Source organism: Xyrauchen texanus, chromosome 33 (assembly GCF_025860055.1).
Source record: "Xyrauchen texanus isolate HMW12.3.18 chromosome 33, RBS_HiC_50CHRs, whole genome shotgun sequence".
Taxonomy (NCBI): Eukaryota; Metazoa; Chordata; class Actinopteri; order Cypriniformes; family Catostomidae; genus Xyrauchen; species Xyrauchen texanus.
This window is the reverse complement of record NC_068308.1, coordinates 17701098-17713777: the sequence shown is the minus strand read 5'-3', so window position 1 is coordinate 17713777 and position 12680 is coordinate 17701098. Positions and strand designations below refer to the sequence as shown.

Below are 12680 nucleotides of genomic sequence, written 5' to 3'. Positions count from 1 at the left end.
ATGGTTTTGAGTGGTTATGGTTTTGATTTAGAGTGACAGTATATAGAAAGATTTATTGGAATTGTAGAATATAATTGTGAGTTAATGTTTCAATCTCTGATAGATTTATTGGCCAACATAAGATTTAAATTACATTTTGTGCAAACAATGATTGACAGCATAAACTAAACTAGTAGCTACACTCTTAAAAAAATATTTTGCATTTCAAATGCAAGACATTTTTCCATCAACGTGAATTAAAGGGACAGTTTTCTCTCATCATTTACTCACCCTCATGCCATCCCAGATGTGTACAACTTTATTCTGCTTAACACAAACCTCTCGGTTACATACATAACCTCGGTTCCCTGAGACAATGGGAATGAGACATTGCGTTCTGCTAAAGTGTAGTGGAGTGTCCCTCTGCACGACCTAGTTGAAAACCTCTCTATAATAACGGTAATATTCTAATATTGGCTATCGTGTTTGAGCCCCAGCCTTTTAGGCACGAAGCTGACCGTCATGAAAGCAGGCACGCAAACATCATTCCTCCGAATTTTCTGCCTGAGGGACAAAGAACGCATCGCTCGTACCTCAAAGAACTCTTGAGTCTTGTAGTTTGGCCAGTATTTGCAATGTCTCGTTCCCTTCCTCTCAGGGAACCTAGGTTACGTGCATAACCCAAACGTTCCCTTACGACTTGACATTGCATTCTGCTGACGCATATGTGGAACAGAGTCCCATCTCGCCACACTATGTGATATATATGTGCAGTGACTTTCGTGGCTCGCAGCGCTAAGTCAGTAGTGGTGCTGAGCTTTTTTAGCTTAGCTTGGAAAACTTGGAGCACCGTGATCGTGTGGATTGCGTAACCAGTTTGGCCCGACACTTGAGTATGCTCTTCTAGTGCTGATGTTAGTCGACATGGCTTAGAAAGATGAACGGGGCTTGAGTTCCATGCTCTTTTACTCACCGGGCAGAGATGTGCCTCTACCGCCTCTTTCGGGGGGGGGGGTAGTTGGGCATAACTTTTGTCTTCCCTGTGGTCCACTTTATTGAGAAGAGTGGAATTACTGTGCAAGTGAGCTCAATAGGGCGCGCGGTAGGATTTTTTCAGTTCGTTATAAACTTCCGGGAAGAGCGGGGCTGATCTGCTGTTCGTGGTCACTTGACGGTGTCCGAACTGCACAAACCATTCATCAAGATGAGATTTTTCAGGTTTCTCAGAAGATTACTTGATTACCCTTGAAAGGACATGAAGCATCTCCTTTTCCGTTTGTATACTTTTGACTGTACAGCACTTTGGTCAACCTTGTTTGTTTTTAAATGTGCTATATAAATAAATAATGATTGATTGATTCAGAGGTACGTGCATGCTCCTCACCCTCACTGGGGGAAGGGGCGGCAGCGTTATCCACTGACCTCTCGCCAGATGCAGCGAGAGACATTACATCATCAGAACCATTGAACGTGATGAGGCTGTGCTCTCCTGCAGAGGGCCGAAGCTTGTCACGCACATACTGTATCACCATAGATGCAGTACATGGAGATTAAGGGGCTCGTGGGGTATGTGCCGTCAATAGGTCTACCTCAAATTCATCCTTGTTGACCTCGTGGCCCTGCCGTGCCTCCTCATGTGATCCCTCGGGTGTCACAGAAGAGGTGGGTGAGAGGGCGTGTGAGGCTGAACCATCCCTCAGAACGGGGAGATTCGCGAGCGAAGCGTCTTGATTCATTCCCTCACAGTGAGTCTCATATAGCAGTCTGTCTATATGAGAGCTGTCTCTGCGTGGGCACAGTCCAGACAGTGAATGCAGCTCTCATGCTGATCTGATGGCAGGATGTGTCCCTCGCATAAGAAAACACTTATTTAAGTATTTTTTAACAATACATTTCTACGGTCACTTTCAAATTCTTTTGTTTTTGGCAATTGACATTTTTTGTGAATTTGTGGGCAGGAAGGATAACTTACTGTAAAAAAGGGCTTAAATATTTATCTGTTTCTCATTAATTGAACAAATGTTATGATTGGGAAAGTTAAGCATATTTAAGTATAGCCATCATTTAAACCATATTTTTATAAAAAAATGTATTCATATTATTGCTAGAGTGTAAAACTGAGTGTTGTAATTTGTTGCTGAAGTGAATAACATTTAATATAGTTTAATATTGCAGAGCTTTATTCCTTTCTGGAGTTATCATATAATATCCATACAAACTGCCTGTAAGCTCACAGCAGTGTAATGACACATGCAGTTGTGTTTCCCCATATCATGTAACACAAAAGGGAGAATGAGCTTTGTTCCTCAACTGTAGAACACACTCGTCACCACCCCAAGGATTCTCCCCATTCTTTCATATTGGCAGCACATTCAAGCTTTTTTACTCATTGACAATAACACTTTATCATGACATAATAATATCAAAACATTCAAACAGATATGGGCAGTGCAAAGACGAAACAATGGAGGCAAATAAAGGGTACGTTCACAGTTCACAGGCTATGAAGCAATAGCAGAATTAGGGGACCAGGAGGGGGGTTGGAGGTGCCATTTAGAAGCACTTGCGATGCACAATGGATGGCCCAGCCTCGTCGTACTCCTGCTTGCTTATCCACATCTGCTGGAAGGTGGAGAGGGAGGCCAGGATTGAGCCGCCGATCCATACGGAGTACTTGCGCTCAGGTGGGGCGATGATCTGAATACGTGCAAGAACATGACGGAAGAGAAACTATGATTAATATCAATTCAGTTGCATAGAGAGCTTTTCAGGTTGTTCGAGTTTCTAAAACCCAGAAGAGAATCAGCACTTTTGAGCCATGGTTTACCTCAGGAATTTCTATTAGAACAATTTCAAAATTCATGTTTGATGTATGTCATTTTGTAATTAATGTTGTAGAACAAAATATGAAAGTTAATCACAGACCTTACATTACTCATAAATTGTAAACCTCTATGCTAAAAACCCAATAAATATTCCTGAGGGAACCCATGGCAAATTAGCTTTCCTGGTTTACCCACAAATTAACATCACCATGCTCAAAAGACAAGCTTACAGCATGAATTTCCACACTGGTATATGCCTGTGACCAGCAGTGCTGTTTTACAGAGCATTACTGAACAGCTCTACAAAGCAGGACTATGCTAATTTTATAACCCTGATCAATTCAGTTCAATCTGCACTGACCTTGATCTTCATTGTGCTGGGAGCCAAAGCAGTGATCTCCTTCTGCATCCTGTCTGCAATACCAGGGTACATTGTGGTACCACCAGAAAGCACATTGTTGGCGTACAGGTCCTTACGGATGTCTATGTCGCATTTCATGATGCTGTTGTAAGTAGTTTCATGGATACCAGCAGATTCCATTCCTAAGGCAGAGTGCAAATCAAAGTTAAATGGATAGTTCACCAAAAAATGAAAATTCTCTCATCATTTATTCACCCGCATGCCATCCCAGATGTGTATGACTTGGTTCTGTAGAACACAAACAAAGATTTTTAGAAGAATATTTCAGCTCTGTAGGTCCATACCAGGAAAGTGAATGGTGACCAGAACTTTGTAGCTTCAAAAACCACATAAAGGCAGCATAAAAGTAATCCATTCCACTCCAGTGGTTAAATATATTTCTTCAGAAGTGATATAATAAGTGTGATTGAGAAACAGATCAATATTTATCACATGTATTATATGGACCAACAGAACTGTGATATTCTTCTAAAAATCTTTGTGTTCAACAGAAGAAAGAAAGTCATAAACCCCTGGAATGTCGTGAGGGTGAGTAAATGATGAGACAATTTTTATTTTTGAGTGAACCTTACTTTTAAGTAAAGATAGAGTGCAAATCAAATTAAAGGTAGAGAGCAAATGAAATATGATATTTGATATCAATTTGATATTGTGTATATCAAACTACTCTGAATATACTGAAAAGAGCACAGGAGAATGAGAAAAATGGATGAAAGAGATACACAGAAAAGAGAGATCACCGATGAAGGAGGGCTGGAAGAGCGTCTCAGGGCAGCGGAACCTCTCATTGCCAATGGTGATGACCTGTCCATCAGGAAGCTCATAGCTCTTCTCCAGGGAGGAGGAAGAGGCAGCGGTGGCCATCTCATTCTCAAAGTCCAGCGCAACATAGCACAACTTCTCCTTGATATCACGAACAATTTCTCTCTCAGCTGTAGAAGGCAGATAAGACTGATTCTTTGAGCAAAACAATTAACAAATGGTGTGCAAAATAGGCATTTCTAGTGGTAATGTAATCATCTTTAACCTCGTGCGACCCTGCGTACACATGTGTGGACGTATTTTGGCTTTGCTTTACTCAATGCATAATTTAAATTCATTTAAACTTAATGATCTCAATTTAAGAGTTACTAAGCTGTCAGAAAAGCATTAAACTTTCCATGTACAAAGTCATGTGGCAAAACAACATGGCGCTGATCACAGCGGAGTTTGTCATTGGGAGAAATGGCAACAAAACTACATTTGGTACGAAACCTAATTAAGTTTATACATTGAAACCTGTTTGAGTCAAAAATTAGAGTTTCTAGTTTCATACACTATGCCATTTTAAATAATTGAGTGGTTTATCGTGAAACGACATGCTGCTAAACACAATGTACACTAATCCTGGAATCAATGGGTTTATCCAAATGCTGAAACATTTTGCTTCCAGAGGCTTTATAAACATTAGGATGAATTTATGAACCACTTATGTGGACATACTTTTACGAAAACTATTTTCTCTAGAATATATATTTTTTTTTGCATGTTTATTTGGTGCTACTAGTTACAAATCAAAAAGGGGAATGGAAAATGCACAAAGCAGTCACGCTCGGGGCTCAGAAGGATAAAAAAAGAATAGTTTTTGTACAAAAATGTAAAGATTGTACTTTCAATGTTCAACTTAACCACTGACAATGAAACTTAATTCATACAATGAAAACGCATTTTTTCATTTCTTGTTCTGAAAAGAAAACTGGTTCGATCCCTGGAAGAGAAAAAAATTTACATTTTAAATGTCTTACCTTATCTACGTACTCTATCTACAGTAGGTTAATTTGATAATATTTAGGAATAGAAAACCACAAAAGCCAAATTTAGATTTCATGAGGTCTGTATATCTGCTACACTTCCATAATTATGTTTTATTCCTGGTTTTGCTGGTAGAGTTGTATGCATCATCAACTTGCTGATACATCTCTGCACTCACCAGTGGTGACAAATGAGTAGCCTCGTTCAGTTAGGATCTTCATGAGGTAGTCAGTGAGATCACGGCCGGCCAAGTCCAAACGCATAATGGCATGGGGAAGAGCATAGCCCTCATATATGGGCACATTATGGGTGACACCATCACCAGAGTCAAGGACAATCCCTGTCCAACAACAACAAGATACATGGTGAGGGATGCCCATCATTACTGGACTTAAGTGAGCACTGTGTAATTGACAGGTGAACTGACCTGTTGTACGGCCTGAAGCATAGAGAGACAGCACCGCTTGGATAGCTACGTACATAGCTGGAACATTGAAGGTCTCAAACATGATCTGGAATATGAGAATTGTTGTAATGAACACAACAGACTTTAAACCAGTACTTTTTAATATGTGGTTATGGAAAATAATATACATTACTCCTGTTGTATAAACTATGGATCTTTCATACAAACCAGCAAAATGGCAAGCTTTCTCATTCACACTTGAAATAATTTCAGTCTAACCTGGGTCATCTTCTCTCTGTTGGCTTTGGGATTGAGGGGGGCCTCGGTCAGCAGAGTGGGGTGCTCTTCTGGGGCCACACGCAGTTCATTGTAGAAAGAATGATGCCAGATCTGATCAACATAAACAGTGCACATTAAAAACAGGATATACATCAAATACTCCGTTAGAATAATGGATGAGTAAATTAATCACTTTGTGCTCTGGAGCTGTCAGTGAAAGCTGATCCTCATAACTTCAGTTTAACAAACAGATTACGATCATAAAGGAGGTGTTGTGTGGGTGAGGCGATGAGTGAATAACACTATCTGTTGCGTACATCTGCTAAATGTTGAAACTGTGTGGCATGAAATTCATAACATGACTGAGTCATCTGCAGGATAATTCATATTTATCTGGAAAAATGCTTTTGGTGGATGTAGGTGTAGATACTGCTTTTGGTGATATTGTAAATGTTTCTGACAAAACTTCCCTAAAGGCTTAAAGGAGGCGCATTGCAATTAAAGTAATTTGCGTCTGTTTCAGAATCAGAATGAGCTTTATTGCCAAGTATGCTTACACATACAAGGAATTGTTCTTGGTGCCAGAAGCTTCCAGTGCACAAACAATACAGCAACAAGAAAGAGATAATAATAATAACAAAGAAAATAAAATAAAATAAAATAAAAAGACAATAGAAAATATAAGTATAAATAGAAATACACAATAAGACAATACATCTCTATATATGTACAAACCTGTTATATACAGTGCAAGGGAATGTAATGCAGAAGATGGAAAATAAATATAATTGACTAAACTGCACTATAAATCTCACAATGCGCTCTGGTTTTCCAAGATACCTGCAATCAAATGTCAGAGATTTTTTCAATATGAACTCAATTCTCAATTGTCTCAATTGTGCCTGTCTCAAATCTAAAGTAAGATATGTTATGTAAAATAGGAGAATTGTGACTTATAGGTTCAATTTCAGTGGACAGTTTATACTCTTCCCTCATTCTCTCTCTTCTAATTTTGGTTTGTTATCAATTGACTTGATTGATATGATCTGCTTACTTTTTCCATGTCGTCCCAGTTTGTGATGATCCCATGCTCTATTGGGTACTTAAGGGTCAGGATTCCCCTTTTGCTTTGTGCCTCATCACCGACATAACTGTCTTTTTGTCCCATTCCCACCATTACTCCCTAAGGACACAGCAAAACTCGTCAATACAGTTGCAAACAATAGACTTTTCGTATTAGTCTGCCAGAGAGTAAGAGTGAGTTCCAGTGAACTACATCTTAATCTCTGTAATACTTGGAATAAAAAAACTCTGGGCTGCGGTCCAACATTCCACTGAACATTTGGAATCAGATCAAGACAAATGAAAGAGGTACAGCACAGGATATTATGTTGACATTTCACTGATTACCCACGTACCCTTCCTTCAACTTTCAGACCCATTTTGAACCATTTTAAAAACAGGTCAAAATGACCCGCAAGACCAAGGATGATGCACACAGTGTTGGGCTGTACTGATTACAACCAGAGTTGTAATCTGGTACTGATTACAAATTACATGACAGCAATTGAAGTCAGTAATGTAATCTCTTGGATTACATTATTAAAGTAATATAATCTGATTGCTTTTGGATTTTTTTAATTACTTTTGGATTACTTCTGACCTAATTCTTGATGTCACATGAATTTGAGTTGGATAAGCTTATACCATTTTGACAACATTGCTTCAATCCTTAAATTCCCCAAAATATGAGAATTCAATTCAGAATTCAATATTTACCAAACGTATATTATCTGAAAGCTGAGTTAGAATAAAACAATTCAAATATTTAAAAATACTGCTTTGCCTGCTTATGCAATAATGTAGTCCATAATAAAGTAACTTTAATTTGATTCTGAGTTTCAAATGTTTTTTAATCTAGTTACAAGCAATTAATTTAATTATGTAATCCAGATTACATAGAATCTGTTACTACCCAGCACTGGATACACACTATAACTAGCCTCAAATACAACCTAAAGTAAAGTGTCTTGTACTTTTGGACACTTAAAAGGTTAGTTCAGCCCAAAATAAAAACTCATCATTTATCAATCTTCATGTTGTTCCAAATCTGTATGACTTTCTTTCATCCTTATGACACAAAAGAAGATGTTAGACAGAATTACACCCACAGCTCCTTTTGTGTTCCACTGAAGAAAGTAAGTCATATGGGTTTGGAACAACATGAGGGTGAGTAAATGTTGACAAAATGTTAATTTTGGAGTTGACTATCCCTTTAAATCTATATATTTTTATTAGTTCATTGCTGTTGGCTTTGAGTAATTGCAGTGTTTATCATTTATCGTGTGCTGAGGGACGCCCACCTGGTGTCTGGGACGCCCCACTATGGAGGGGAACACAGCCCTGGGAGCGTCATCCCCGGCGAAGCCTGCCTTACACAGTCCTGATCCATTATCACACACGATGGCTGTGCTTTCTTCGTCGTCACACATTTTCAGCTCGGATTTCCTTCCTTACACCAACAGGAGACAATCACTGCAAAAAAAGTTGTTCTAATCAGACACTACTAGATTAACATACTGCTATTTCACTTGAAGATCAGATTTGTTGAAAACAAACACATTTATAGGGATAGTTCACCCAAAAAGGAAAAATCTGTCATCATGTACTCACTCTCATGTTGTTCCAAACCCCGATGAATTTCTTTAATTTGTGGAACAAAATGTTTTTATGTTAGGCAAAATGACAGTATCAGTCACCATTCACTTTTATTGCATAAAAGATGCAATAAAAGTGACCGGTCATTGAGGATATCATTCTGTTAAACGTCTCCTTTTATGCTCCGTGAAAGATGGAAAGTCATACAAGTTTTGAATGAGGGTGAGTAAATGATGACAGAATTTTAATTTTTGGGTGAACTACCCCTTTAAGTGTATCTCTTTGAGTGTGTTTTATAGCTGTAATTGGCAAAACCTGACAAAAAATATCCAGGGACATCCTCAATTGGAATTATATTTTTAATATTATTTCTATTACTATGTTAAAAAAGGGTCAGATTAGGTATTGAATTAGGGTTTGTCTATAGTAACTATAATTCGTTTTTTAATTGTTTTTTAAAAAAAAAAAATTAAAAAAGAATTGTATGGAATGTGCTCATGTAACTAATAAAAGTGTGTGGGTGTTTGTGATGAAAAGGAGCAAAAAAGTATGGACCACACCCTATTCATTTGAGAATACTACAAAGGAACTACCTGGTCCTGTTAGTCCATTCATAAACAAAACATAAACATTTTCTTTAATCATTGTTTCCTGGTGATATCTACAGTGTTAATTTGACAAACACCAACTCTTACTACTGCTGTAACACAAACTTTGATTCTAAATGCAAGAACTGATACCGCAAAAAAATCACAACTTGCTAAAATGGAGCATAAAATGTTATAACTTAAAATGAAAAAGATAGATAGATTCTCTAAAGGTCTGCCTCCATTACCACTTTGGTCCCTAGTGAGTAAACATTGCACCATGGGAAAACTTCCTAATTTGGAAATGATGGTGAGGCATGTCTGTCTTTGGACTTCACAGACTCTCCCTCAGTTTGTCCCTGCCTGTCCACAACAGTTTATGAAAAAACGGAGGGGCTGATGGAAAAAAGGGGATGGGTTTCAGGTTTCTGGTCCAGAAGAACCATATTTAGTCATAAATCCAACAAATCAAATAGGCTTCCATACCCTTCATGTTTTCTAAGCTTCAGTTGAGAACACACACAAGCCCTCAGAAAGGCCTTGATAACATTCAGCATCTTGAAATCACATAATAGTAGAAAAAAAAAATGAACAGCTTTGTTCGGCTATATATGCATTGTTGTTACTCTTAAACACCAGTAATATGTTGGACATTTGAATGATAACAAATCTGCTCAAGAGTATATGGAGAACCTTTTCGCAAAATACTTCAGTACTTTCAGAAGGATGATCCTTTGAAATACATCATGTCATGTAATAAGTAATATACTGAAATTAACATTAAACTTCTCACAAAGCACAGAGTCTGGGATCTAACCAACCACAGAATCAGCAAAACCTGTGCAATTACCATTTGCAGAAATTACACATAAGATACATTTGTTTAGAGCAAAAGTCTCTTGAATATGAGAGTATTTTGTCTTGTTCCATTGGAACAATTCCTATTTACTGAAATCAAGGTTAAACTTTTCTAACAAACCACAGTAGCAACAAAACATCTTCAAACCTGCTTGCACATTTGCCATAACCATTTCTCTAAACAATCAGATCAATTAAAACGGTCTGTTCTTCACCAATCAAGATATAAATTGTAATCTATTCTTGCTGTTTAAATCGAAGCCTCATCTGAGTCTCTCGGCATCATCTAAAGCATGCAAATTACAAAGCTGGGTGGACAGTAGACAGAGAGACGATATGAGATAGTTAATGTTGTGATGCCAGCTGGATGATACTTACCCTGACAGTGCTGGGCCGGGGGATGTTTAGCCTTTTGGTGATGGTGTGGAACTCACCGACTTGTGTTGTTCTTATGAAGCTCCCATCCCTGCTTACCGCACCCTCCCACATCCCAAACAAGGAGCCTGGGCTGCACTAACATCAGCCTCACTCTACTAAAGCCTTATAGGGATGACTGGGAGAAAACACTCCAATCCAGGCGGCAGGCGGCCTCCTGCCTCATCGCTCAGGGCATTCCAATGGCCCTTTTCCTTTTTTCTCTTCTGAAATATTGGGGACCTCACCATGCAGGAATATAAACACAGGGCAGGGCCCAGCTCTCCAGTAGCCACACATAATGGCCTGCATTCGCTTATACCTAGAGTCAGAGTAAAACAATAGATTTGAATTAAATCCAGAAATGGGATTACATTAAATTAATATTTCACGCAAAAATTTCAATTTTCATATCATTTACTTAACCTCATGCCATCTCAGATGTGTATGACTTTCTTCTGCTGAACAAAAAGAAATATTTTTAGAAGAATATCTCAGCTCTGTAGATCCATACAAATCAAGTGAATGGTAACCAAAATTTTGAAGCTCCAAAAAGTACATAAAGGCAGCTTAAAGTAATCCATAAAACTCCCGTGGTTAAATCAATGTCTTCTAAATCGATCCAGTTAGTTTTTGGTGATAACAGACCAAAATGAAACTACTTTTTCACTTTTCTTGCCATTGCAGTCTCGAGGCACGATCATGATTTCAAGCTTAATTACACTTCCTAGTGCCTGATGCTTGAAGAGCGCTAGATGGGGCAATGAAGTGTAATTGAGCTTGAAATCATGATGGCCAAGGAGACTGATGTTACGATTTATAGTGAAAAATTTGTTTTGGTCTGTTCTCAACCAAAGCCGATTTGATTGCATCAGAAGACATGAATTAAAACACTGGAGTCTTATGGATAACATTACTGACTTTATGTGCTTTTTGGAGCTTTACCATTTTTGCTACTATCTTTATTTGTGTTCAGCAGAAGAAAGAAAGTCATGCACATCTGGGATGGCATGAAGTTGAGTAAATGATTAACTGTTTCTTTAAGGTGCTAGGTCACAAAGTGTAGTGAATTGGCTCCCAACCCTGTTCCTGGGGGCACACAACACTACACATTTTGGATGCCTTGCTTTTTAAACAGCTGACTAAGGGACACCAAGACCTGAAATAGGTATATTAAATAAGGAACACATCCTAAATGTGTCCAGTTGGGGGGGGGGGAGCGATGAAGATTGTTACGTTTAAAACTCTTTATATGGGTATTATGTCTAAAAAAAAAATAAAAAACCAAAAAACCTGTGGACGCTCTTACACCTGGCATCAGCATACATTTTTAGTTCATCGAAACACAATGAGATGGCATTTGACCACATTAAAAGCCAGGTATTAATCCACACACTGAAACCACATTTGGAGGTGTTCGGGACAGATTCTGATCACATTCAAATGAAGTTTATTATCGTTATGCACATTCAACAATGTACAGCAAGTAATTTGTACGCAGCATTTTCCATTTTGCATGGGGGCCCACCTTATATTAGGTGTCTTTAACTACTATTGTAGCTGAGCATTTGATACAATGTACTTACTAAAGTAGTGGCCAAATATTGGCACCCTTGGTAAACGTGAGCAAAGAAGGCTGTGAAAAATATGTTTTTAATGTTTATCCTTTTGATCTTTCATTCAAAATATTCACAAAAATATATTCTCTAATGGATATCAAACAATTGAAAACACAACACAAGTTTCATAAAAAAAAAAAAACTATTGGCACAACTATTGGAACCCCTAGAAATTCTTATGAATAAAATATATCTGAAGTATATTCCCCTTCATATTTTACATATTTTAGTACACCTGGGAGACTAGGAACATGAAATTGTTCAGCCATGGCTTCCTATTTCAGAGGGGTATAAATGTGAAGTAACACACAAGCCAAATTCCCTTAGTCATCTATCACAATGGGTAAGACCAAAAAATAAAGTTATGATGTGCGGCAAAAGGTTGTTGAGATTTACAAAATGGAAAATGTCTATAAGAAAATAGCTAAAGCATTGAAAGTACCCATTTCCACTATCAGGACAATAATTAAGAAGTTTCAGATACATGGTATCATGGACTCATCGTGGACAGAATCAAAATCAAAACCTTGCTGCCTCAGCCAGAAAGCTGAAAATGGGCCCTGGTTGTATCTTCCAGCAAGACAATGATCCAAAACACATATCAAAATCAACACAAAAATGGTTCACTGACCACAAAATCAAGGTTCTGCCATAGCCGTCACAGTCTCCTGACCAGAACCCCATAGAAAACCTGTGGGGTGAACTGAAGAGGATAGTCCACCAGTGTGGACCTCTGAATTTGAAGGATCTGGAGAGATTATGTAAGGAAGCTGAGGAATGGTCTCAGATCCCTTGCCAGGTGTTCTCGAACCTCATTGTGCATTATAAGAGAAGACTCAGAGC

At 38.2% G+C, this 12680-nt stretch overlaps 1 protein-coding gene across 1 annotated transcript; it reads right to left on the bottom strand.

The window, feature by feature from the left end:
- Positions 1-2131: 2131 nt before the first annotated feature.
- LOC127626413 (actin, aortic smooth muscle-like) lies at positions 2132-10345 on the bottom strand. The gene is made up of 9 exons (XM_052102153.1): positions 10183-10345; positions 8065-8236; positions 6756-6884; positions 5702-5812; positions 5444-5528; positions 5195-5356; positions 3966-4157; positions 3166-3347; positions 2132-2676 (listed from the first exon to the last, which is right to left on the bottom strand). Exons 2-9 carry the CDS (start codon positions 8191-8193, stop codon positions 2533-2535), a joined length of 1134 nt encoding a protein of 377 aa, XP_051958113.1. The 5' UTR covers positions 8194-8236; positions 10183-10345; the 3' UTR covers positions 2132-2532.
- Positions 10346-12680: the final 2335 nt, after the last annotated feature.

Coding starts and splice junctions, on each gene's coding strand:
- LOC127626413 (XM_052102153.1), bottom strand. CDS start 8,193: ATGTGTGACGACGAAGAAAGCACAGCCATCGTGTGTGATAATGGATCA. Junction 5,813..6,755: donor ACTGGGACGACATGGAAAAA/GTAAGCAGATCA, acceptor TATGTTGATCAG/ATCTGGCATCATTCTTTCTA. Junction 5,357..5,443: donor TGCTTCAGGCCGTACAACAG/GTCAGTTCACCT, acceptor GTTGTTGGACAG/GGATTGTCCTTGACTCTGGT.